This window comes from Canis lupus, chromosome 11, assembly GCF_011100685.1.
Source record: "Canis lupus familiaris isolate Mischka breed German Shepherd chromosome 11, alternate assembly UU_Cfam_GSD_1.0, whole genome shotgun sequence".
Taxonomy (NCBI): domain Eukaryota; kingdom Metazoa; phylum Chordata; class Mammalia; order Carnivora; family Canidae; genus Canis; species Canis lupus.
The window spans coordinates 3,226,367-3,254,081 of record NC_049232.1 but is presented as its reverse complement, the minus strand read 5'-3'; the positions used below and the strand labels follow the sequence as shown (position 1 = coordinate 3,254,081).

The following is a 27,715-nucleotide window of genomic DNA, read 5'->3' as shown; positions in this document are numbered from 1 at the left end:
TTTAATAAATTAAGTAACATTAACCATGTAGTTTCTAATGTGAAACAAGTAATAGTAAGAAAAAACACCTATATGGGAACAAAAAAGTTACCATATTAACCAATTATGGTCTGGAAATTTCTGGTTTCTTTTCAAGTGTTCTCCAATTAAATCATTCTTTTGTTCCACTAAAGATTAACACAAATATAAACTGCTCAATAATCTTAATTCTCATAGGCTGAGGGTGAAATATTTATTTACTGCATTTGATGCAGAAACTGCTGTTCCACAATTTCAAAACTCCTTGATGTGGAACTAAAAATTAAATCCTTAGTCATCAGAATTCCTATTTTTTTTTTTTGTGACTTGCCAGTTAGACCTTAACCTTAAATGAAGCGTGTATGTGGTTTTATTACACCACCTGTCATGATGGATAAACTGATCTTTCCATGAATGCTCCTTATCACCACTGACATTACCCAATGAGACAGAACACAATTCTTAAAATTTAATGAAATTCCAACAGTAAACATTTTCCTATGGGTTTTGGTTTCCAATACCTGCCTATTGGGAGTTAATACTTATTACCTGTTCAACAATTACAGAAAAAACTTTAAAGTTACGAAAAGTTTTGAATTTGAGGTATATAAAGAATAAAGTAGTCAAGATTTCCTTTTACTCAAAAAAATCACTTCAAAGAGTTGACCTCCATGTACAAAAGACAAGATCAATCACATTTATCACTGGACACAAAGAATATTCCAAAGATCTTTAAAAATGGTAATTAATCTCAAAAAGGAAAATTAATTTTAACTTTTATAGTTCATTCATTATCAAGACCATACTTCCTCATTAACAAGGTAATTATGCTATGGATACAAAACATACAGTATTTACACTTAACTGTACAAAATAATTTAATGTTTACAAAAATATTAGAATGTTTAGAGTTGACTGACACAGTCTTAAGTAATCTCTTCTAGAGAAGTATATAGTAAGACCACTAATTTCCATTTCATTTTTTGTTTAATAAGTCAAAGAAAGGATGCTGCAAGGCTTCATCCAAGGTGATTCTTTTCACTGGGTCATATTCTAACATCCTTCGTACCAGGTCAAACAGTTTCTCATGTTCTTCATCATGACAAAGCATAAATTCCTGGGGAAAGAAACGTTTTTGTTTAAGAGATTTAAAATAGTTTTTAAAAACATTTTTTTAAAAACCTTTCATCATCTTCTTTCTTTTACCTTTAATGGTTTACAGCGCCTCCTAACATATCGGCCAGCAGAACTGTGCTCATCCCAGTCTAACTGGTTATGGTGGAAATACTTGCGTTTTCTACGAAAAAAAGAAGTCTGGATCAGTAAGAGTAACAAAAGAGCCACACATTTACTCTACCCCTACTAATAGATGGAAGCATGGACGGCCCTATGTAGACACATAGACATGTGTACAATTTTTAAAAACCTCAGCAATTACATATCAGATCCTTTATAACGCATCTTCCATACTGTTGCACCCTCTGAGGTTTCAGTGCCCCACCTGAGTGGTTCATAAATACCATGCATAGAACGGTGAAGAGGGTTCAGTCCTAGGAGTTCTCCTTTCACTACATGTGGAATGGGGTGGTGCAGCTGTTGGCAAACCACTCAAGTATCTTGTCCAAGGGCAATACAGCTAGCTAGCTAGAAGTATGGAATAAAAACTTCAATTGATAGGACTCCAAAATCAAACTCTTTTTTACTATTCTATTGTTTTTATCAAGTTAGGAAAACATTTATGCAAAGGTTAACTTGAGTGTAAAAAAATACCACCTTTGTTTGCTAGATCACGAGGTAAATTATTTTAAAATTTTGATTTTATGGAAAAAAAACATTCTCAATCGCAAGTCCTTGGAACAAGCAGTAACAACAAAGCTGGGTTTGTGCAGTTTGAATACAGGGCATTGGATGTACCCAAGAAAGGGCTTTCATTTTAGAATGTACCTTGTTTTCTGAATCATGTGTGCTGGTATGGGTCCTAATATTCGTTCCATCATTGCCAGGTGCTCTTTACTATCATGAGTCTGAAACACACAGGAAAAACAAAATTAGCACATTCTCTGTCCCTACATGCACAATAAAGGAAAATACAAGAAAACAGCATGGACACTAAAGGACATTAGACAGCTGCACAGTTGATACTACACTCTGCTTAGAAGATGAACAATACTGAATGAGCTGTATTATCTGTGCAAACCAGTAAAATGGAAGTCTTTCTGATATCCAACAAGGTTCTGCATAGTGGATGACACGTAATTTAATGTGAAACTAACGGAACAATTTCCTTATTTTCATTTTTTGCGCTGCTTACTGAAGAACGAAGGAAGAATACCAGAAAAAAGCTCTCCTCCTTTATTCAGCTACTGACCCCAAAGTGGCCTCCTTTCACCAGTGAATATATGTTACCATCTAATCCCAGGCAATAAAAATATAGTTCCAGTAATTCTCTCCACAATCCTCAGCTCCGTATATGGGAACATGAGTGTCCAAGACGCTGAGATACTAGCTCATAAATGAGGAAAGGTGAGCCATGGATCTAAGTCAAAACTCATGTTCTTAAGTCACATAGTAACAAAACTCTGGCTAAAGGGAAAGAGAGAAAACCACCACACTTACAGCTGAAATGGTGTGCTCTTCAATCAGAAGCTGGCAAACTTTTGTAAAGGTCCAAGGAGTGAATATTTCAGGCCTGGCTAGCCACGGATGATCCCTGTCACATAGTCTTTTTCTTTCATTAAAGCACACATCAAGCAGAATATCATTTGCCAACTCTCAATCTAAAGAGCAGAGGCTGTGTGTAATGCTTTTTAAAAACAACTAGTGTTCCTAGCGCAGTGCTTAACTCATGACAGAAGTAATACTAGCTCCATACTTTTCTTTGGTTTTAAAATATCATAAGTAAGTCTGAAAGATCATCCAGCATCTTGCTGTTTCTGTAATGTGACAACTCAGATGTCATTCATCAGACTGCTCAACTGTTCCTTTTTCAGAGACCACCCCTCAATTTCCTGAGATCCTTGTTTTTAACTATTGTTGGCTTGCTGAATCAAAGCAGCTGAATTTGATACAAGTTCAGTGTCATTTCCTTCAAGAATTAACTCCTCTTTTTGCTTGAGAGATACTGAACAAGCAACAGGTGACTTTATCCAAACCCTGCAAACAGTTTTCACTGAAGAAATTTCAGATTTAATTTTTAATTTTTTTTTATTTATTCATGAGAGACACAGAGAGAAAGAGAGGCAGAGACACAGGCAGAGAGAGAAGCAGGCTCCATGCAGAGAGCCTGACGTGGGACTCGATCCTGGGTCTCCAGGATCACGCCCTGGGCTGAAGGCAGCGCTAAACCGCTGAGCCACCCGGGCTGCCCTGAAATTTCAGATTTCAACAAGAAAACCATTCTCCTGAATAAGAACGTTGATGGGGGAAATAAGCATACACAGACCTCATCTGGAAATGGAAGCCCAGGGTAACGCCCTTGCTCATGTTCTATACAGGACTACAGACAGAAAAGCACTGGCTACAGCACATACTATTTCCTATCACTTGTCAACTTGGAGCCTCTTTTTCTTTCCAAGGAGACTGAGTTCTACATTGATGTGACTGAAGTCCCTCTGCAGGGTTCCCCTGGAGTTCTTTACAACAACAGTGCATCCCTTCAGTCATGTTGACATTTTCTGGAATGTTGACAGTCTGACGGCTATCAATGGTCTTCATTCTCATAGTAGATGCAGCCAAGAGCTAGCTCCACAATTTAAAAAAAAATATTCTGGAGGGTGGAATTTAAAACAGAAGTCTTTCTTGGCTCTCAGCTTAGTACCACAAACCATATACACCCCCTCTAAAAACTGACTGGTCACCATGGTTCTAGGTATCAAACTTGTCTATAAACTAAGAGTACTTTTAACAGGATCTCTGTGGATCAGAAACAGAAACAAGTCTGGTGATAAGCCCCACAAGCAGAGAACACACAATTTTACAACAGCCACCACCTGACTCTTAACTCATGATACTTCTTCTCCATCCTGCATCACCCACTTTCAAGTCAACCTCAACAGTGTGAGCCAGAATGTGCCAAACCTGCATCCCTACCCCTACCAACTCCCCAAACAGATCAGAACACTGATCACATCACAGCCCTACTTAAAAGTTCTTCAATGCCTGCACAACCTAAAGCTTTTAAAAGACTGTTAGATTTCAGATGTAAGTAGAATTTAAGGGAAGAAAGTAGAGACTTAAGTAAGGTTTCCTACTTTTGTTTTGCCCAGTAAGGACTTTAATTAAAAACAAAACAAAACAAAACCAACTACTAACACCTATTATCATTGCATAAAACGGACATTTTAGTACCAAAAACAAACTAAAAACCTAGAGGAATAATCTCTAAATAAATAAAGGTCAGAATGACAAGCGTACAAAATCATTTTTACTTTGGATTAGTCTACATCCTGGAAAACTAACTTCTGGGAAACAAGTACCTTTCAATCCAAAAAGCCCATCATAAGTCAGTCCCTGCCTACTGTCATTTCCCCATTTATACAAGATACTCTGACAGCACTATTTACTGTTCCCTAACTACACATTTATTGGTACAATGTCTTCTTCCTGAGGGGGCCACACACTCCTTAGTTTTCTTACAAATCCCTGATCTTCCTTGTAGCACTGGTTTAAACTTCCTACCTCCTCAGTGACTTTCTTCGAAGAAATAGAACTGTCTATCTTTCCTGGGTTCCCACTACACTTTCTACACTGTCCATGATAGCAAATCAACCACATTAAACTGTGAACTTTCCCACATCTTATCTTTTGCACGACTTCCTTGAGCACAGAGTTGCTGTTTCTTCTTTATACACTTAGTGCCTTGAAATGTGCCTAGGGGGTCATAGTGTAAAATACAACTTATTATTCCTGAATTATTTTATAAAAAGGAATAAGTGGCTTGTTCATGGCCATGCTATAGTCAACATAATTAGAAGTGAATTAAAACTGGCTGCAGTAACATGGTAACATTGCAGTAACATTAATTATGCAGGAGAGCTCAATAAAAAATGGCAACACAAGACAATATGAACCGTGTGTTAAAAATAAAAACTCAATCACATGCAAAATGGACTATGACCATTTACCAAAGAGTTGTTCACCCAATTCTGGTCTTAGAGAAGGATGACCATCTTGCAAATGTAAGTTTTAAAGAAGAACACTACTACACCAACTTTTCAATATGGAAGCCAAAATTTTCACATGCCTTTAACACTGAAAATTAATTATGAAACAGTATTTAGTAAATACATACCTGAAAGACTGTGAAACCAAGGTAATATTCAATAAGAATGCAACCTATACTCCAAACATCACAAGGCTGAGACCAACCTAAAGCTGTAAAAAGAAAAAAAATACACACTTGGTTTTTTTTTTTTTTTCTTTTTAAATTAAGTTATTTGAAAGAGCGAATGAGAGAGTGCAGATAACGGGGGGGGGGGGGGGGGGGGAATATGCTGAGCAGGGAGCCTACTCAGAACTCAAACCCTAAACTCATGCATGACCTGAGCCCAAAAGCAGATGCTTCACCAACTGAGCCACCAAGGCACCCCCCAAAACACACCTGTATATGCAACAATTTTTAATTGCCAACACACTACACCCTTCCCTACATGTATGCTCTCTTCACCTAGCCCATTTGGGAAAATTGGACAGTAAACTCAGTTTACATTTTTCGTTTTATATTAAATGTTACTCAGTAAATGCTCATAATTCTCCATATCCTTACAACAAACTAGTGCATTAATCTGGGGAGGGGGCATTTTACGTAAAATATGAGAGCGACTAGCAGGATTTTCCACATATAACTACCAATTTGTGCAAATACTCCATATTCTCTGAATTGCATGCAATGGGGAACACAGTCATACCCAGTTCATGGTTGTTCCAGGAAATTTTACATTTTATTTAGTGAATACAGGTTGGTAATCACCCTCAAAATGTAATTACTAACCACTTATCACAGCTTAAAGCCTCAGTTTACATCTTGCCTTAAAATACTACTATAGTTTTACATAAATTATATAAGGATTATAAATAAATATTATAAACAGTTTCATAATAAGCAGAATTAGCCATTTAAAGTTCACAGGGAGGGATCTACTTATATATGTACTTTTCAGGCTGAGTATAATCATACATATTTTCTCCTTCACAATCCTCAATAGCAGTGCTAATCAGGAAAGAATAAAATACCTAGTTTCCTTAAGATTGTACGTAACTGAAAAGGAGAAAAAGAGTAAACCATAGAGCTGTTTTCATTTTGTTAAAGATCAAATATTTAGTAAAATAATAATGTATAAATAAAACCTACTTTAAAAGACATTTCAATTAATTTCAGCAATGTGAAAGGGAAGAAACAACACATTCAAAAACCTTGCCTATGATTTAGTCATCTTATTTACTTATTTTCGGGCTAACCCTCACAGTGCCTATCATTCGAACAAATGGATAACTGAACCTGGGTCTACCTACAGTGACACATAAAAAAAATCTGCAAATGATAGTTCCTTGACCTAAAATTAATGTTTTCTTCTCCAGCCACTCCAATCTCCCAAAGCAGCTTCTCTCCCAAGTGATGTAACCCTTCTTGCCGCTCGCCGGTCTAAACCATCCCCATTCTCTGCCAAGTTAGTGCTCGGACTCTCGAATTCCCCATCATTCACTTCCTTGTATCTCTCTCAACTTTAATACCTGTTCACTACCAACATACAAGACAGGAAACCAACTGCTCTCTGGAATGGCAGCCCCTGACTTCGTCATCCTCTCCAGCCTAATTCTGCCTTAATCCTAAAGATTAATACTCCACAAAAACAAAGAGGACCATACTAATCTCCCAATCTCCCAACCTCCTGATTTCTTTTCCTCAAGGGCAATAACCCCAATTTTGGATTTCTATCAACTATCTAGTCTGGCCATACTTGGAACTGTGTTACTGTAATTACTAAGAATTACTATATTTTATCCAATCTAGGAGGCCATTAACAGCAAGACACATGACTGTTTTATGTACCAATAACAAAGGAAAAATGCCAGTTATTTTGTGTTGTGTTCCTCATGGTAACATGTGGGGGAAATCTGCATCTTAAAACTGAGAACACAGGAAGTTATGTCTTTTTAAGCTCTGAAAAATATCTGTCCACAGACTCTTCATATCATTTCTTTCACCTTCCCTGAAGCCTTTATAGTCCTCAACCATTAATACACTTTCTAAACTACTGTAATACAACAGCTCCTTTCAGACCATACTAAGCAGAAATCCTATCATCATCCATTCCAAGACAAGCTCAAAACGTGTTGTCCAACATGGCTGCCACCAGCCACATGAAGGGCTATTTACACCTGAACACTTAAAATTCAGTTCCTCAGTCCCACTACCTACGCTGCAAGCACACAGCAGCCTACATGTGGCGAACAGCTACCACACTGGATGCTGCAAATATAGAATATTTCCATCACATGGAAAGTTCTACTGACCAGCACTGCATATCTTATGCCTCTACCAAGCTTTCAACCCAAGTAAAAATCTTCAGGGGGCTTATTCTTATTCTGAACTACCAACTCCTGCTACACAAAAAAAGGTGAAAAGTGGAAACAGTCCATAAAAATGTTCTACTACCCAACCTCAGCTGGACCCTTCTTTTGGCTAAAAAGCTTGGTCCATGTAACCATTTCCCAAGAGTACCTGATCTGAACTTCCCCCACTGTCTCCGAGCTCCCAACCCCGACACCTCCCTACTCTATTAACAAGACCTGATCTCTGACATTATGAGTCATAAAATACACACTCCCTTACTGAATTCCCTCTTATTTTAAAACTGAACCATAAAGTCATTTTCTTCTTTAACCTTTCTCACGTTAAGAAGCTCACCTCTTAAGACTACCCTTCTTTCTCCTCGACCTCCATCTGCCAACCAGACCTTTAGCACTTCTATAGCACCATGCTTTTGTGACATGAAAGTAAGTATCCCCATTATCCCCATCACTTCACATTGCTGCAATATACATTGCCGACAGAACTTGCCCTTTTATGATCTAAGATTAGCTTGTTTAAAAAAAACAAAAAACCACCAAACCAAACAAAAACAAAAAAACTACTATTTGGGGCACCTCGCTGGCATAATCAGTTAAGTGTCCAACCCTTGATTTCAGCTCAGGTCTTGATCTCAGGGATGGGAGTTGGGAGTTCTGCACTGCGCTCCATGGTGAGCGTGGAGCAAGCATACATACATTACTTATATAAAATAAAAATTAAAAACAAAACAAAACAAAACCACCACCACTTTCAATGTCCTTACAGATGGTATCACATTTTTCCCATTCAGGAAGTTTTTATAGCAATGTCCAAACCGTCTTTCTTAGGATAGATAATATTTTCTGTATGTGTACAGAAAATCACACTCATCCCTAGTAAACCATTTTTTTTGGGGGGGGGGGGATCTTTTCTTTTAATTACAGTATTAGGAAGGGTGGTGTCAAAAAAAAAAAAAAAAGAAAGAAAAAGAAAAAAAGGAAAGGTGGTGTCTACTGACCCAGAATGACTTCTGGAGCTCTGTAATGCCGCGTAGATACCAAAGTACTATGATGCTCATCGTCATATGTTGCACTTCCAAAGTCAACAACTTTGATATCTGTGTTTTTTAGTGTGCGTTCATCACGTTTCTAGAGAAATACAGTTGAGTCAACATGAAGATCAGTAAAGACATATAATACTTTATAGTTCTTCAAAAGGCTTGCACATGAATTATCTTTTTGATTTTTAAAATAACTCCATGAGAAAGGTAGAGAAGAATTATCCTTTTTAGATTAAACATCAGGATATAACCAGCATCAGAAGTGAAAATTCCTCATTCAAGGATCACCAAGCTAAATTAATTTAAAAAACCACCAACAAAATTAAAACAAGTCTTTAACTTACCATTTTAGAATTATATTTGACTACATAATCAGACTTCACAAATAAAATATTTTCAGGCTTCAGATCTGTATGGGTTAATTTATTATGATGCAAAACTATAAGAGAACAAAAAGACACTATTAGTTTCACTTACATATTTTATCTATATTGGGGGAAGTAAGGATTAGCAGTGGATATAGGAGTTTCATCTTTACCTGTAACGTGTATTTTTAGTGACAATGTTGTGAAATGTCGTTGTATAATGAAAGCTTTAAATTTTCTGGTGTTTAAAGTTTATCAAGTATACTTACAATTTATAGACTGGCAGATCTGATATGCCATCTGCCTGATGTGGTCAATTTGAAATGGTAGAAAGCTATTTTCTTTAATGAAATCATAGGTACTAAGTCCCAGTAGTTCAAACACAATACAAACATGACCATGATGATCAAACCATTCTAGCATCTGGACACATCGGCTAAAATAGATCAAAATAAAAACAAGTCAGTTCACAGAATTCTGATTATTTGAAGCAATATGATGGATCACAGTTCAAGTTTATACTTACAAGACACTATTGGGATCAGTACTATTTAAATGTTCCAATACTTGGATTTCTGAACGAGCTGCTTCACGGTATCGACCTACATTTTTTACAATTTTCACTGCTACGTGTATGCCATCCCTTAAAAACAAAATTAAGGTGAAAAAGATATATGTACAAAAGTAGGTTGAAGATATGTGTCCTCTAAAACATAACCTTACTGAATATTAATTACTGTTATTTTTCTAAAAGAGTCTTTCAGGGCATCCTGTATCAGATTCCATATAATACCTTTTCAAAACGTTCTGAGAAAACATTTTATAGAGGTTAAATACTTACAAATTTTAATGTTTCCAGAATTTTAAATTTACCTAGATTTTAGACAAAAATTAAAAAAAAAAAAAAAAAAAGACAACGATAAACACAAAACCTCCAACAGAATATGCTACTGCTGAAAGCATTTGCTCATTCACCAGAACAGACCCACCCTATGCCAGAGGGTACATAGGTATTAGCGATGGAAGACAAGGTTCGCCCCTATGTACCTCAAAGTCTAGTGGAAAAAAGACACATGAACAGCTTACAAGGTTATAAGTACTTCGTATGAGCTACCATATAGCAAAGAGATGAGAGAGACTAACATGTAGGGGGTTAGGGGAGCTCAAACTTATTCAAAGAAGAGGTGACACATGACTGAGCCCTGAAAAATAGCTGCCAATCTGTAAGATTTGGGAAGAAAGAGGAACACGTTCAAATATAGGAAATACCATCAGTTAAGTCAGGAAGCCGAGAAAATGTTTAGCACATTCACTGATTCAAGTAGGTAGAAACAGCTAGCGTAGGGCATAAGATTTAGACTGGTGTATCTGTAATACTTCCTAAAAAGTAACATGTCACAAGTGATCTAGAGGAAATGGATTTCTAAACCTTCCAATTCCTTTTGTCTTCTTTATAAATCTGATTTTCCTGAAGCTGTATCAACATTCAAGCCTCTTTTTTTTTTTCTTTTTTACTATGGCCCTTCTACCTTACACAAGAGAAAACCTCATACACCTCTAATTAGTATATTAAGGTATGTGCCCAAGGGACACCGGGGTGGCACAGTCTGTTCAGCAGCCAACTCTTGATTTTAAGCTCAGGTCATGATCTCAGAGTCACAAGATCAAGCCCAAAGTCAGGCTTGGTGGTCAAATCACAAGAAGTCTGCTTGAGATTCTCTCTCTCCTCTGCCCTTTCCCTCATGCTCTCTCTCTTGCTCTCAAAATAGATAAATCTGTAAAAAAATCTTACAAAAGGATGTGTCCTACAGCTATAAAAAAAAAAAAAAAATCTTTGCGGCAAACAAATTTTTCTAGTGGCAGGATAGCAAACCTTTTTCCCAACTCAGGTGGTCCCCAATTCACTGTTTTCAACAAAGCCCCAGTCAAATTGTGAGTTGATAATTAAAAACTTATTTTGATGGTATCTCCCTATGACACTTGGCATATATCTCAAGGCTTCAAAGAGCTGCTATGAAACCACTGTGACAAACCTCCTTCTAGTCTTATCTACCATATGACCAAGTTTTCTCAGTGCTTATACCTCTATGAATGAAAAGTTACTAAAGCTGTTATCTAACACTACTACAGTAATTATACTGCACTGAACAGCTGTATACCTTCAACTTACATGTTACATCATCTTAAAAAAAAAGAAAAATGCTACGTCATCTTAAAAAAAAAGAACACATTTAATATTAAGCACTTAAGGCATGCTATGAATACGTGTACTCCTTTTTTAAAAGTCCCAACCAACCCAATAAAAGACATATTTCCAAATAACTTTTATATTTAAGTCCAATAAGTATCAAAATTTGCCAAAGATTTGTACTTGATCAACTGAATACCTCAAACACTCATTTTGGAAACTTCTAACAGTATTTCAAAATATTTCAAAATTTCACTTTACGTTCAGATTTTTGTTGCAGAAAAGATAGGGTGATAATAAAAGATACTTAGAGTAATATATTTTATGGAAAACAGAATAAAAGTAACTTCAATAACAAAACATGTTTAAGCATTTAAAAAGAACTGGTTCATGGTAACACTAGTAGGTATATTAAGTTGCTATAGTATTTAGATTCCCTCAAATACATTTAAAGACAAAAGTTTTTAAAAACATATCAATGTTTAAATAAGGAGGAAATCACATCCTTCTCAACTATTTTACGATGAAAAATTTTAGATGTCAATTTAGAGATGTGCAATTGAACTATAAAATTGTTTTAAAGAGGTTCACTTACAAAAAAAGCTTGCTTAAAAAAAAAAAAAAAAAAAAAAAAAGCTTGCTAACTATAGAACAGAGACCCTGGAGGAAAATGTTAAAACAAGACACAGGGGGGTCAAATCAGAAAGCATTTAGTATAACACGTTAAAGAATTTGGATTCTATTCTGCAGGCTTTAACAGAATTTCTTTATAGTTAAGAAGCTAACTCTAATATGCAAATATAACCCTTTGGCAATAAAGGTTTTTGTTGTTTTTGTTTTTGTTTTTTGCCATAGAAACTTTTATTTCATGAAGCTTAAAGAAACAATATACAAGATCTGCAGGGTACGGAGCACAACTGTGATAAAATGAAATTCTTCTACTGGTACTTAGTACTTAATTGCAGAGTTCCTTTCCAGTGGTAATTATGGATCATTCCAAAATAAAGCTAGAAGATTCCAAAACCTTTTACTTTTATTTTTTAAGATATATTGATTTATTTGAAGGGGGTGGGGAGAGAGAATGTACGTGAGCAGGGGGAAGGGAAGGACAAACAGACTCCCGGCTGAGCAGGGATCCTGATGGAGGCTTGATCCCAGGAACCTTAAAATCATGACCTTGAGCCAAAGGCAGACACTTAAACAACTGAGCCAGTGCCCCTAGTAGGTTCCAAAACCTTTAATTTTTTATTTATTTAATTTTATTTTTTAATTTTTAAAAAGATTTTATTTATTCATGAGAGACAGAGAGAGAGAGAGAGGCAGAGACACAGGCAGAGGGAGAAGCAGGCTTCATGCAGGGAGCCTGATGTGGAACTCGATCCAGGGTCTCCAGGATCACACCCTGGGCTGAAGGAGGCGCTAAACCACTGAGCCACCTGGGCTGCCCTCCAAAACCTTTTAAACGGAAGATGTTCCCTTCAACTCCCTTAACTACACTCCAGGGCAGACTGCTTTTTGCTAGGTCATTTCTTCCACTGTGCAACTTTCAGATCAGGAATACATGTTTTTGACAAAGATGAGACAGGCTTTAGTTTTAGTGTCTCTGCTACTCAAAACTAAAGCAAAGCACTCTAAATGTCATTTAAGGGCCAAGGCCTAAGTTCTGGGAAATCCCTTCACTTGAAGACCCACTTTAATAAATGCCATCTGATAAAATTAGTTGGTTTTTTTAAGATTTTATTTTATTTATTTATTTATAGTTGTTTTTTTAAGATTTATTTATTTATTTATTTATTTATTTATTTATTTATTTGATGGGGGGGGCGGGGCAGAGACACAGGAGGAGGGAGAAGCAGGCTCAATGCCGGGAGCCCGACGCGGGACTCGATCCCGGGACTCCAGGATCGTGCCCTGGGCCAAAGGCAGGGACCAAACCGCTGAGCCACCCAGGGATCCCTAAGATATTATTTTTAAGTAATCTCTATACCTGTGGTGGGGCTCAAACTCACAACCCCGAGATCAAGAGTCACACACACTCCACTGAATGAGCCAGCTGGACACCCCCGAATTTGTCAGCATTCTTGATCAAAATCCATACTCATGGTAAATAACCAAACACAGCCAAGAAATTTCAGATATTTACTCCACCCAGAAAAACACATGGCTACTACTTAAAATACCATTTCATCTAAATTAGGGATCCTTCCCCTCAAGAAATATCAGGATGTTCAAAAAAGAAAAAAACAACTTACATGCCATGATCAATGCACTCTACGACTTTGCCAAAGGCCCCTTCACCCAAAGTGTCCACGATTTCATCTAAAGTAAGGGAGGAGAAAGAGGGGTAAGTACCCGAGGACAAATCATCTAGTTATTCAAACAATGAATACTTAAGTGTGGAATATTTTCAAATGATCTCTATCAAAGCATAACTAAGGTTCCAGCACTCAAATTATTTTATTTTCAGCTGCTACAAAAACAATTAGATAGAGCTATCTTTCTTGCTCTAATCTCAAATTCCACTGATTATTTTGGAACTTTAGAAATATTTAAATTCTACAGAAAAGAAGAAATACAAAAGAACAAACAAACCCACAAAAAACAAAACAAAAAAGCAATGAAGAGTTCTTTAGCCCCCCGCTGACAAACTATTCTTAAAAAGATTATTCTGTCTGCAAAGTTAAAAAAGTGTTGAAAAATATTCTATACATCTTGCTCTTAGAACGTCTCCACTTTGACAGATCAGGTGACCCTCCTCATCATCCTCTATACTCCTGGATCTTTTCCTTCGGTGGCTCTTCTGGAACGGCAAGTGGGCAGCACCAAGATCGTCCAGCCAATCAATATATCAGAGTGAATTCAGGGCAGAATACGCAATTCATTCAGCGGGGAGATATTCAGGCATTCAGATAAGCACCAGGCCACGAACAGTTGGCAGGAGCAATTTCAAATTCAGTCCCCAGAAATTCACAGGGCACAGTTTATGTTACAGAAGAAAAACATGGCAAGGAACAGATTTTCAGATAAGATACTTAAAGTGGCAATAGAAAAAAAACAACACAATTGTCTCTTTAAAATACTGATTTAATTGAAGTCTGAAATTTAAAGAATGCAATGTCATGATCTACTAATCTCTTGCTATAAAATAGCATATGCTGTGAATTGAGATGTCTAGATGTCAGGAAAGGCTTTAAAATGTCAGGATTAGCTGAAATTGTTTATTTAGCAATATTTTAAAATATACATAATTAAAGTAAAAGGGGAAATAAATGCTAGTTAATTTCAATGTTCAATCTAATCAAAGCTAGTTCTACTAAAGAAAACTTGGGGAAGAAAACAATTTATTCAAAGTTTACTGATTAAACAAACAAGTGAAGATGTCTCAGTGTAAAAAAAGGCACGCTTTTGGCTAATGCATTTTCCATTTAGCACCCATTTCAGAATTTCAATGGAACTAGCTATGGATAATGATGCACTGTGCTCTGGGACTTCCCTACGTAGAGAATAACAGTTAAGCATCCATCAGTGCAACATTCTAGATTAGTATCCAACTATCAGGAAAATGGCTTCTTCTAAAGTGTTTAAAAAAAAAAAAAAAGTTTAAAATGAAAAAAAAAAGATGGGTGCTTCATCTTTTCATAAAATTATATAACAAAACAAAAATATTTTTAATACTAAAATCAAGAACTCATGATCTGGACTGCAGAAAATGAGTAAATGTGGGCAAATGAAGGCTACCTAATAATATAGATTAGCTATGAGAATTGGATGTTTAAGAATTCAAGTAATATAAACACAATTATAATATATCCATATAATATTATATGTATATATACACTTTTTCAAAACTTACTGGCTCATTAGGAGCTTTTACACACAAATAAGCATCCACCCAAAATAAAACAAAATCAATCATACCGAACGTGACTGATGACTTGAACAGTGTCTATTACGCTTCCTTTTAGGACTGCTTCTCCTGCTTCGGACCGAAGATTTACTGCAGTGGACTCGATAACCGCTATCAACGTCTCTGTGATAATGTCTAGGAACATAGCCTTCGCAGTAGTCATTTCTGTATTCATCAACGTATCTCCGATCTCGATAATCTCTCTCATTCAAGGACCTTGCTTCTAAATAATGACTGCAAACACAGTAAAGGATTTCAAATCATTCTCTTCATTCTGCTACAGTGTGATTCAAACATAACATTCTCTCAGTAATTCTCGGTTTAAACAGCTAGCTCAATAAAAGAAAAAAACCTCAAACTGATGATTAGAGCTTATACTTATCTCACAAATTTAAAGACAAAATTTTGCCTTAACCGAACAAGCAAGTTCACATTCTCCATCAGATAGACTTCTATCAAATATCTCGTATCAAGGAACAAAGCTTGAGTCAATTACGTTATGTTCAGGGTTTACTTAAGTGTCCCTTTATCTTTTAAAGTTAAAACCAAAAATTCACGAAACTGCTCTTCTGAAATTTATCCGTCTTATGATATATGCATCTGTAACTAGGCTTGCTTTCTTTCCACACAGAGCCACACACAATCAGAGGCAGGCAAAACAGGATTCCTTTCTCTTTTAATGTAAGTGAATTTATGTCTGGCACACACAGAATGCTTTCATGAAAGGTGTACTGGAGCTAAAAGGAATCTTACATATATTCCAGCCCTTTCATTTTACAGATCACTAAATTAAGATCCCTAGAAGGAAAGTAATTTGCCATAGTTGTAGAGCACTTTCTAACTGCTATTATATGGGCCAATTTTACTACACATATCACCCATCCCATCTCCTCTCTTTGTATTCCTAGCTTCCTGTTTTTCCTTTTTGAGAAATAGAAAACACCACTTTTGAAGGTTGCCTCATGTGTCAAAGACATTAAAATATATTCCCCATAAATGAAAAAAGGATCTTGTAATTGCTTGCCCAGGATTACAAAACATCCACCCGCACCACCCTATTTCCCTTTCCATTTTTAATTTCCTGTCATTCCTGCTTGCAAAATACTAAAAAAATCTACATGGGAAACCTTATCCTAGTGCCACAGTGCTTATTAACTTCTGAATCTATCAATCTCTTTAAAAATCTGATGAAAGAGCTAGGGACCCTCTCCCCTAAAAAATGCACAAATGCATAAACAAAACTCTGGCAAGGAATTTCATAGAGGTCACGGACCCCAGGAAGTCAACAGATCGCAGTTAAGTAGCCTTGGTCTGATGGAAAGAAAAGGACATAGATTCAATTGGCCCAGTTTCCCGTCCCCCTCTCTACCTGGGATGGTGTCCTCTTCAACAGAGTGCGAAGCTTCAAGAGGGATGCACATGGAGCACTGAGGGAGAGAGGGGACACCTGCCCAGTCAGACAAATCGGCTAAAAGAATCCTGACAAGCAATGGAGTGACAGATGTTGACTAGCTGCCCTCACCAACCTCATTATTTTTCCCCAGAATATGCTGTGCTCTTTTTCCCAGGGGCTGGTTTAGGCAGAAATAAAAGGGAAAGCATCTCTAAACTCCTACTCAACAGAGTTGGCATCAAATCCAGGCTAGGGAAATGGAGACCCCCATCCCCTCTCCCTTTCCCCAATTTCAATCTTAAATTCTAGAAACAACTCAGAATATTAGGATGTGGGTCTAGGTCAAGGACCTGATCACCTGGCTTCAAACTGTCAGCGAGAGATCTACAATACAATGTGCTAGGAATTACCACACTCTTAAAGGCATCCTTTTTAATTCTGTAAGGCATCCTTTCCATAAAAGTCCAAAACCTATCAGAAAAAAACTAATAATCTTTAGCTGGAATAGTGCATCAAATTAGAGCTGCAGATAACCCATAAACAATATACAGACTAACAAACATGAGGTGAAGTAAAGCCATGAGGATAAACTAGAAAGATGAGGAACCTCTTCAATCTATAACAACCAAGCCTTAGAGATTACATAAACAAAGTCTATAGAATTATAAAGGCTATGTATGGACAAAGTGGACAAGATGAACAGATTGATTTAAATTCTCAAAATATTCACTCAATGTCCAGTGAATATTTCACTGTTGTCCTTCAAATTAGCCAAGACTAATGAGGCTACGGGCATTCGTTTTTATTTCCACACAGGTCCTGTGGAAGATAAAAAAATATATATAAGGCAAAATCCTTGCCAACAAATGAACAATTTGAGATTATTCACATAAAAACAAAACTCAACAATGCAGGAAATGCTGAAAGGTTACATGAATACTTAGGATCATAGTGTGGGTGGAAAACTCAAACTGCTTAAAACGGTCAGGGAAGACTTCATAAAAAAGCAGCATTGCATCTTAAAGGCAGGTCAAGATTTAGACAAAGTAGAAAGTAGAAGAAATGCCAGGGGAGAAGAATGGCATATTACCATCTCACATTTACAGATCACTTGCAGCCATAACGTCCCGGGAGATAAACTGTCTACATATTACCCAGGAAACAGTATGTACACAATTACAGCAAGACCAATTTTCCATGTAGGGGAATGAACAGAGCCAAGTAAGTTAGCTGGGAACAGATCATGCAAATCTGGCATGCCAGGCTGAGTTTAAGAAATAGTGTTTCACAAAGGGTGGTCTGCTTATAACAGTAATATCAAAATAGGGAATTATTAAAACTGAAGATCCCTAGGCCTCAGGTTATACTGAATGAATCTATATCTGGTAATATGCATTTTAAACATACCTCTGAGGCGATTCTATTCATACTCAAGTTTGAGAATTATCAGTTTAAGAATTCATACTCTAGGTTACATGAGGAGACACTTAAGAACTTTTACCTCAATATATAAAAGCATTGTTATAGCCACACCAGTCTTCGTAATATACTGTACAGAACTAATTAAGCCTGTAGCAAAGGAGACCAATTATAGGCTACGGGCAAAAGACAAATTGGGAAGAAAACCCTTTGCAATATGTATGAAAAGGTTAAAAAAGTTGATATACAATAAAATCAGTAAGATACTGAAATAGATAAAATAGGTATTGGACAAACTAACTAAAAACTTAAAAAATTCAAATTAAGACAAAATACCATTCCTGGCATTTCAAAACGCCAGAGTGGTAGGAGCATGAAAGAGCATGTAGATCACGAAAGAGCAAAGAGTTGTAGAACTTGGTACAAACTTTCTAGAAAAAGATATGACTATGCAGCAAGAGCTTTATGAGTTCACACACTTTAACTTAAAAATATCCTTCTTAGAATCTATTTCCAGGAAATAACCAGAGCCAAAGACTTATAAAGAAAGATTTTTTAAGAACAAATAGAAATAATGGGGACTAGCAACCTATTTAGGTTGACTTACAACCTAAAGGTTGTAAAGAAGGTTGTAAACCTTCTCTACAGTTTACGGTTTTCATTTTTTTTCAATAATTTTATAAAAAACACTACTGTAAAGATTTTAAACCTTCAAATATTAGAATATTCCAGATTATAGAGAGCAATTACCATGAGACACCTCTGGTGCCAATGTCAAAACAGCTGTTGGCCTGGTTAACTGGACTGATATAGTATCATGTTTACGTAGTTAATTGTGAACATGAAAACTGTTCATTACTTAAGTCACTTCCTTCCTACATATACAATGAATAATAATCTATCCATTATTTACCATGACGTTAAGCTTACAGGGCATTTTGTATTTGTAACAGAAGAGTACAGATGTTTCTCTACAGTGTTTTAATTAGCTCAGGTCACTGAAATCCTGGCATAAATCCTCCCTCTTCCCCCTGTGACAGTATGTGATGAAGAAAGATTAGTCTGCAATGACTACCAATAAACTCACTGTTCCACAGAACAAGTCTGTTTTAGCATGGAGAAGGAAAAATATTACATACTCTTTTTTAAAGTAACCCCAGCTGGCTAATTTAGAAAGCAATCTGGTAAACAGTCTCAATGGAACATCTGTACAAAACGAGAAAACATAGAACCAACAAAACAAATGAGAAAGGGAAGTTAATGGAAGACGGACTGGAGGAAATGCTACTCACCTAGCCTTTCTTTAATCCTTTGGGAACTTTAAAATTCCTTTATTTCTATATAAATATTACCTCCAAATTTTACACAGTAAGCATAATTAAACAGGACACATGCCATTGAAAAATTTTTATTGAGACCCTTTCCTAAATTACTGGTTCTTACAATAAACAAGCTCCTAAAAATCCTACACACCCCCAGTGGCTATATCTACAAATATAACCCATGGAACAGTGTCCGTGACTGATCCCCCATGCACTTTACCATTCCCAAACAGCACATGCTGGTTTTCTTCTCATCTGGATGAACTCTCCCAAGCCCTCATCGTCTCTCATTTGTAGAACCCTAAATGAGCACCCAAAAATACCTATCTCCTCCTGCATACAAGTTAAAAGCACCCACTGGACATCCTATCGTCACTACTACTAACCCGTTTGTGTGTCTTACAGCCCCAACTACATTATTGGCAACTGGGACTCAACCATCTCCCACCACTCCCAGATAGACATCGATAAATAAGAGTAAGAACTGTTTTGTTCACCACTGTAGCCTCAGCACCTACACACTGTCTAGTTTATAAAAGGACCTTGATAAGCATTTTCTGAATATTTGTTGATGGAATTATACAACAATCTGACAGAATAAAGCTACTTAATCTAATAAGAAATCATTAAAACTAGTTTTAAGATATTACTAATTCAAAAGTAATTTACCAATCAGATTCTTTAAACTGGTGATGGGGTTTACAATGTCTGTTCTCTTGAGTACTACTGTGGGACCTCCTCTTCCGTTTGTGACTCCCACTGTAGCTTTCATGTCCCCAGCTTTCTCTGCTATCCCAGTCAGGGCAGTGAGTTCTTTTGGAATGCCGCATCTGTTAACAGAAGGGAAAAGTGAGTGGAGACTATAAATGGCTATGTTTAGTAAATAAAACATTACACGGTATTTAAATACAAACACTCAACACATGGGCTCACACAGGTTCTAAAATCTTTGTAAGTAAAAAAATAAATAAGTAAATAAAATCTTTGTAACTGATGTTTCCTAAGGCATGGGGCACCATTCTATGGTATGTCAGATGACTGTAAATAGCATACAGATCTAGTACCAAATGATGCAGAACACTGAGAGACCTTAATAATACATCTTCTTTCAATTTTTCTTTCTTTCTCTTTCTTTCTTTCTTTCTTTCTTTCTTTCTTTCTTTCTTTCTTTCTTTCTTTTTTTTTTTTTTTTTTTTTTTAAAGATTTTATTTATTTACTTGAGAAAGGCAGAGACACAGGCAGGGGAGAAGCAGGCTCCATGCAGGGAGCCTGATGCGGGACTCCAGGATCATGCCCTGGGCCAAAGGCAGATGCCAAACCACTGAGCCACCCAGGGATCCCCTCTTCTTTCAATTTTTCTAAGTAAATACTCAGTTTGGTGTTTATCTTCAACTTCCTAACTGCCACTGTAAAAATAGTTAAAGAGCCAGGATTCAGGCTTAGAACCTCCAGTAGACAACAATATCTAGCTAGAAATTAATAATCTGGGGAGTTTTAACTCATTTTTATTACCTTTAAGATTTTAAGTAATCTCCACATCGAACTTGGGGTTTGAACTCTCAACTCTGAGACCAAGAGTCACAAATTCCATCGACTGAGCCAGCCAGGTGTCCCTTACCTTTTTATAATAAGTGATCTCCTAATTAAGTTATTAATATGGTTTAAGAAAACATTAACTTCTATGAGCTATTTTAAAAATACGTTAAAAAATTTAAAAAAGAGAACTATGTTAAGTGTCGTACAGCTTTGGAAAAATTCTGTAATCCAGACAACTGAAGTCAGAGAAACACTTAGGGACATTAAATATAGGTGATGACATTGTTTTAAAGGTAAACATTATTAAAAAAAAAACAAAACACTAAGAGAGTTCCTTTTTTTAATCTCAGAATGGCTCCAAGCTACAGGGAAAAAACTAGGACGTGAATAGAACACAGAATTCAAACGGAGAAACTGAAAAGCAAAACAAAGATTTTTTTATAAACTCATTTTCTCTATCCAAGAACTTTATCTTCATATCATCTCGCAATTAGTCCTAAAATGAAAACATAATTGCTGTACATACATCCGGGATGACTGAAGAAACCAATCTACAAGGATGCATATGGTCACGGTGAAATCAGATGAGGACAGTGCAATTCCCTGATTTCCTGCCTCAATCTACAACTTCTAATGCATAGGTTCCTTTCAGGCTCAGGGTGAAGGACCTGAGACACCTCATTGGGTGTTCCAACAATGTAATCACTATCTGCTGCTCCCCATCTGAATTCTTTTACAAAGCAGTTAAGTTTTTAACAGTGACATCCAAACTGCTGAAAGGATGAGTTTCACAACTCAAGAGCTAAAAAAAAAAAAAAAAGGTAAAACAGAGCAAAACCAGCTTTGTTTATGCCTTTAACTTCCAAATGACTTAAGTAACAAGCAAACAAATCAAGGAAAAATTTAAATGATTTCAAATGGATTAAAATAAGACTTGAAAGGCAGCTGCAATTCTCCTGGGAAGTATTCCCTAAGAAAATATTTGTATCATGCTTTTTGCTTAAAAAAAAAAAAAAAAGAGAAGAGAGGGCACTGGTCAGGTAAATCGAATTATTAAGTGAGCATTCCAGTTTGATACAATTACCTCAAAATGGGAAACTGAAATGACAGTACAAATTAACTTGAGGCAAAGGACAACAGAAAAGCCATCTAAAAAAATTTGTATTTCTAGTGGAATTCTTCCAGACCTTCCTTTAATCACCCCAATTGTCTTTTAACCACATCAGCAACTCTTTAAAATAGCTTAGTTAAGCATTCTTAAATCCCAGCCAGCAAAATTACATTTGATGACTGAGGATTATTATTATGACTCTCCATTATTACTGCAGTTTTTACAAGACATATCTACTCTAGTTTGTGGGAGTGCCTCCCCCCCTTCTGTCAGTCTGCTAAAACCAGCTCACCGCTAACAAGGGAGAATTGTACAATCGCAGAGGAAGAAGCAGGCTCCCCAGGGGGAGGACCCTGGGATCACGCCCTGAGCCAAAGGCAGATGCTCAACTACTGAACCACCCAGGCGTCCCGATTTTTTCATTTCTCCAGTTAAGGTCTACTACTTTAAATTTAATTCAGGTGTTAGGAAGTTTTCCCCTCCTAATGTTCAGAAACACCGTCTGAGGCGGCAAAGAATCCCAGGCCTGTATGTTACAGCTAAAGTTCCTTCACATCCACACACAAGAAGGAAAAAAAAAAAACAACTGTAATTATTACACTACCTTCAATTAATAAAAAACCTTTTATGTCAGAATCACCGCATTATCTTTCACTGGAAACCTCGGACACAATGGATCCACCTTAGAAATGACTCTCTGCCTTTCATACCCCACAATTTTACGTTATAACTATGGCTTGTAAACATCCAAACAGGTTACAGTTACGATTAGACGGCTCCAGGCCTGCACTAGGTGGGTAACGGGGGGGTGTGCACGGGGCACAATCACACCAGGACGGCTGTGAAGCAACACCGGGCAGGGTGGCCAGGTCAGCTTGCGCTCAAGGATAACGTGACGCGGAAGTATCAGAAACGCCGAGAGCGGCGCAGCGACAGGAGGGCCGGGGCGGGGGCGGGGGCGGGGGCGGGGCGGGGGCGGGGCGGGGCCGGCACAGCCCCTCCCAGTCTCCACCGCTCCCGAGCACGAGCTCAGGGCCACCACCTGGGCTCACGGGCAGTCCCCACCCCCTCCGCCCCGCCCCAGGCACCCGGCCAGGGCCTTCGGCGCACTGGCAGTCAAGGCCGGCGGTCCGGACTCCGGGAAGCCCCCGGGTCGCTACCCGCGCGCGGCAGCCACCGGGCACAAGGAGGCTCGCCTCGATCGCCGGCTACACAAGCCCTACGGACCGCTCGCCAAGGGTCTTCCTCACGGGTCCGCGCTGTCGCCGGCGGCGCGAGCGGCCGGGGCCCCCGGAGACCAGTCAGCGGCAGGACCGCGGCCCCGCCGCCTCAGCGCTTCAAACCTACAGGGCACCTAAACAGCCCGAGGCTGTAAAGGCCACCAGCGGGGCTGTGCGCCCCAGACACCCCGACCGCCCAAGGCTCCGCACCGGGTCGTCTCTCCGACACCTGGCTTCGAGACTTCAGACTGAACACGGCCCAGCCCAACCCACCCAAAGCCTCACCTCCGCAAAACCAAAAGGCCCTCTGGCCGAGAAACGTCGCCAAACCGCCGTCTTCTCTCCGCAGCCACTGCGACAAACACCCTACAAAATGGCGGCAGCGCCGTCTCCTCACAACCCCCAGGCGGCCTCTAGCGCCACCTACGTCGCGCGAACGCGCCTGCGTGACAGAGGCTCGCGCGCTCCCGCCGCTCGCGTAAGGGGCGGGGCCCCTGTGGCGTCCAGGGCCGGGCCGGCCTTCCGCACTGCGGCTGCGCGGCTCAGGCGAGGCCCCGCCCCGACGCCTGGCGGGGGTGGGGGTGGGGTGCGGGGAACCTTCGGTTGTTTTCATCGCGCCGGGGTGGGGGTGGGGGTGGGGGTGGGGACGCGGGCAGAGGGGCGGAGTATGGAGGAAATCCGGAGGAAATACCTGTGCCCGGCACTAACCCGGTAGCACGCGTCTGCTCCTTCAGGTGGAATTGAGGGCGGCTTCCCCCTCCGCAGAGGCGGAGCCAGAGCCAGAGCCAGAGCCAGAGCCAGCCGCGGCCCCGTTTCCCGTTCGCTCTCTGGGGCGGACCGCGCCGTGGCTCTCGGGCTGCCGTCCCTCCATCCCTAGAAAGTGCCAACAAGCAACAGCTAAGCCCCAAACCTGCTCTGTGCAGGTGCTAGGGGCAGTTCAGAGAACAGGAGACGAGGAGTCCAGCCTCCCTGGAGCTTCCTACAATGGAGTAGGGCCGAGAAAGAGGATGTCTCCGAAAACAAGCTCAGGGTGCCTTCTCCTTTTGAGGCCCATGCTTCTAATCAGAAGAACACAACAAAGAATGAGGAAGCTTCAACGGAGACTCCGTACAGCGTTCTTCCTGTTAGGGCCCCTGCCTCCTGGGCAGATGGTAGCTGGAAAAGTTCCCTAACGATGCCCCCATTTTCGCGAGTTTCATTTAACCGAGGCAGAGTAACGTTTGAGAGCTAGTGAGCATCTCTTAAAGGGCTTATCTCGAAGTATTTTGCAGTTCTGAGAATCCCTAGACCGTTTCCAACTCTGAGTGGGTAGAGAAAAGAGAACCAGTCTAAGCCCTAAGAAACATTTCAAAGGGAAGAAGAGCCTGAGAAGGAATGATCAGGAGAGGAGAACCAAGAGCATGGTGTCAGAGAAAGCACGGGGGAGAAGGGCTTGAATGAAGGAAAAGCTTTCAGCGCCAAATGCAGGGAAGGGGTCAGGTACCCTAAGTACTGGAAAGTGTCAAGGGGATTCTATACTCTGACAAGGATTCACTGGGTAAAAAGGAGAGCCGGAAATCAAATTTAGGAGAGCGAAGTTGGATGGTTATGGGCATAAACTCAATAGTGTGTGGAAGATCTGAACTCTTGTATATTGTTAGGTGAAAGGAAATCACTGTAATTTCATGATCTGATATCCTTGGAAACTTGTGTCACCTACTTAAAATAAATTGAGTTGTAATGGAGATTGTACCACAGCCTTCAAGAAGTGAAGTTGAAAATACATCAATTCTCACGAAGATTGTGCCACACTTCAAGGAAGTGAAGAAATTGAAAAGATAATTGGAAAATTGGAGGTGAAAATTCTTGATGCTTTAGAATGAAACAGACAATATTATTCAAATCTAAAAGAGCCAACATTTCTGTATCTACAAGTTTAAATCTTGCCCATCCTTCCACATCCATCTCTAAAATTCTGTCCTTGACTAGATCATTTCCCAGCCATTACCCTGCTCTTGACTACTCCAGTTAGAGATAAGGTCCTAAAACAGGTGGCCACAGCCTACTGATGTGCCTGGAGCCATCAAGGTATATCAGCCAATTTTGGAAAAAATTGGAATTTACTGGTTCTACAACTGATTGCACATACTGTTTCAGGGACATTTATCAGATGAAATGTTGAACTGAGTGGACTGGGCCATCTTGCAAGGTAAAGTGGGGCTCGGCTTGCTGCATATATAAAGGCATAAATTGAAGCTGGCACCAAAGAAAAGTTGCTTTTTTTTTTTTTTTTTCTTTTTGCTGTAGCATGAGGCATATGAGGCATCTTTGTCTCAAGAGACTATAAGAGAATGTGGTCAGGATAGTGCACCGTTGTGTTCAAACAGCAACAGCAACAGTGTTGCAAGGTAGCCTAGTAGAGGGGCATCTGGGTAGCTGGGTCAGTTGGGTGTCTGACTCTTGATTTCAGCTCAGGTCATGATCTCAGGGTTGTGGGATCCAGCCCCGCTTAGTGCTCCACACTGAGCGTGGAGTCCGCTTGTCCTTCTCCCCTAGCCCCTCTCCCAATTGCATTCATGCTCTCTCTCAAAATCTTAAAAGAAAAGTCAGCTAAGTGGAAAGGCACCTACAGAGGCATTTATAGACATCACAGAATAGTGTTACCCAATAGCAGGGTCTGCTTTGTACTTGCCACTATTTGTTTTAGTGTCATTTTGAGTTTTTAAACTCCAGAGTGCCACCAAGGAGACTCATACTTGACAGTATAGAGTGATCAGATAAGGTTGAGAACATCCTGTGACTAGTGTCTCTATTACATGTAATACAGCACGATGGTGTTCCCAATTGCTCTCTATGGCTTATGTGCTTTGACTGGAGACAAGGATTTGATTTATATTGTCTTTGGTATTTCAGTGCTCCAAACCCAATGCCTATTTGTAGGTTATTTACATAAGCTGCTTTTGGCCATTTTACTCAGTTGGTTTAAATTGGATTAAATAAAAGTAGGAATTTACTCTCAGACACCCATCTAACTGCCAGTTAGTATAATAATCTTACATGGTACCTCAACCTCTTTCTATTTAGTTACTATTAAGTCAGTTACCTGAAAATAAACACCCTTTGGTCAGAAGACTTAATGAAGTCTAAATTTCTGTGAATCTACTACCAACACTGGAAAAACTGCCTAATCCAGTAGCTTCATTTCAATGCAAGAACACATATGCCCAAGAAAACCTTAAGTTAACTTGCATACGTGTTCTTGCATAGAAATGAAGAAAATCTTAGTTTTGAAAAGCAACCAGAGGAATATTCTTGTATAGTCTGGCACAGATATTCTATGTGCTTAACCTCAGACATAGGAAACAGTCATCTCTGAGAACAGAGCTCCAGAGAAAAAGTCTAAACTGTTGCATAAATTAATTTTAACAAAATCTTAGTGTCTCTATAGAGAAATGTGAAGACATAAACAATCCTTTACAGTTATAACCTCTGGTTTAAGTTGCCTATTACTGATAATTACCATTGTGTACTCAAATTTTTCATTCATGTTTAGCTATCAAATATCCACTAAGTAATTAAATAACCACCGTATATCCATAATGTCCTAATTTAATCATCTAAACAATACCCTGTAAAGTGATTGATCTTTGGTATTTGCTCTAGGTCACAGTTATCAAGTATTAGAACTAAGATTTAGTCTTAGGCTTTGCTTGCTCTGAAGTACTTTGCATTTAACCATTCTGCTAACTGCTTCAACTCCTTACAACAAAGTACATAGCAACTTACTTTACTTAGTCCTTATGGAAAATATGCCGAGTCCATCATTCAGCAACACCAAAGGAGTTTGTCTTAAAAAAAAAAAAAAAAAAAAAGCCAAGCCACTTTCCACAGTGATATATCATCGAGAGCTGCTCATGATGAAACAATGGGTCAGTTTTATCTCCAGCACATCAGGATCATGAAAGGCCTCAGTGTGCCTCATTCACTGTTCAATAGGAAGTCACAAAGGACTCTCCTGCATCCCACGTTCCTCCAGTGTCTCCTGATGCTGGTTGTGAGGAGATTCACACAGCACAGGATTATTAAGCAGGATTCAGTCCCATCAGAAAATGCTAGAAGAGTTCCCTGCTACACAAAACACTTGGCCTAGTGTATATGAGGAGGGGCGTAAAAGGGTGCTGGAAGGTGCTAGAGGGACTAGGATAGGCTGGTATTTCCAATCTCCTTGTAAATTTTCACTGCTTCCAATGAAAAGGCTTTGGAGCCAGGTTAATAAATTACTTTCTCAACCCCCACTTGCCAATAGTCTCAACTGTCAACCATCCAGTAAGCCATTGCAGGGAAAATATATTTACCTAAATCCTAAATATCTTGCAAACATTGTAGAACCCTACGTAAAATGTGTAATACATATTCGTCTTCAAGTCTTCTGGAGTTAACCCTTTCTTTTAATGTATAATCGTCAAGTTCCTATGTCATGTACTTATGCCACACACTGACCTAAGTACTAAGGATACAAAAGTATACAAGACAAAGTACCTGCCCTTATACAGCTTAGATTCCAGTGGGGGAGAGAGAAAGAAACTAGAATAAAATATTTCAACTTTTTTTTTTTTTTTAGATTTATTTATTTTAGAGAGTGAGATC

The 27,715-nt window shown here is 38.7% G+C and overlaps 1 protein-coding gene across 4 annotated transcripts; it reads right to left on the bottom strand.

Annotated features, from left to right (window-relative positions):
- Positions 1-472: 472 nt before the first annotated feature.
- On the bottom strand, positions 473-26,998 carry CLK4 (CDC like kinase 4). Of its 4 annotated transcripts, none has more exons than XM_038551805.1 (13): positions 26,855-26,998; positions 19,891-20,051; positions 15,099-15,321; positions 13,890-13,980; positions 13,433-13,499; positions 9,519-9,635; positions 9,262-9,428; positions 8,972-9,066; positions 8,586-8,715; positions 5,309-5,391; positions 1,963-2,042; positions 1,225-1,315; positions 473-1,135 (listed from the first exon to the last, which is right to left on the bottom strand). In XM_038551805.1, the coding sequence occupies exons 2-13, from the start codon at positions 20,049-20,051 to the stop codon at positions 995-997; spliced, it is 1,446 nt and encodes a 481-aa protein (XP_038407733.1). In that variant the 5' UTR covers positions 26,855-26,998; the 3' UTR covers positions 473-994. The 4 variants fall into 4 exon arrangements, with proteins under 4 accessions (XP_038407733.1, XP_038407732.1, XP_038407734.1 ...); XM_038551804.1 differs by lacking the exon at positions 26,855-26,998 and adding an exon at positions 23,375-23,535; XM_038551806.1 differs by lacking the exon at positions 26,855-26,998 and adding an exon at positions 22,474-22,747.
- Positions 26,999-27,715: the final 717 nt, after the last annotated feature.

Coding starts and splice junctions, on each gene's coding strand:
- CLK4 (XM_038551805.1), bottom strand. CDS start 20,051: ATGCGGCATTCCAAAAGAACTCACTGCCCTGACTGGGATAGCAGAGAA. Junction 13,500..13,889: donor AGACGTTCTAAGAGCAAGAT/GTATAGAATATT, acceptor CCCTTACTTTAG/ATGAAATCGTGGACACTTTG. Junction 9,429..9,518: donor ACTGATCCCAATAGTGTCTT/GTAAGTATAAAC, acceptor GATCTATTTTAG/CCGATGTGTCCAGATGCTAG.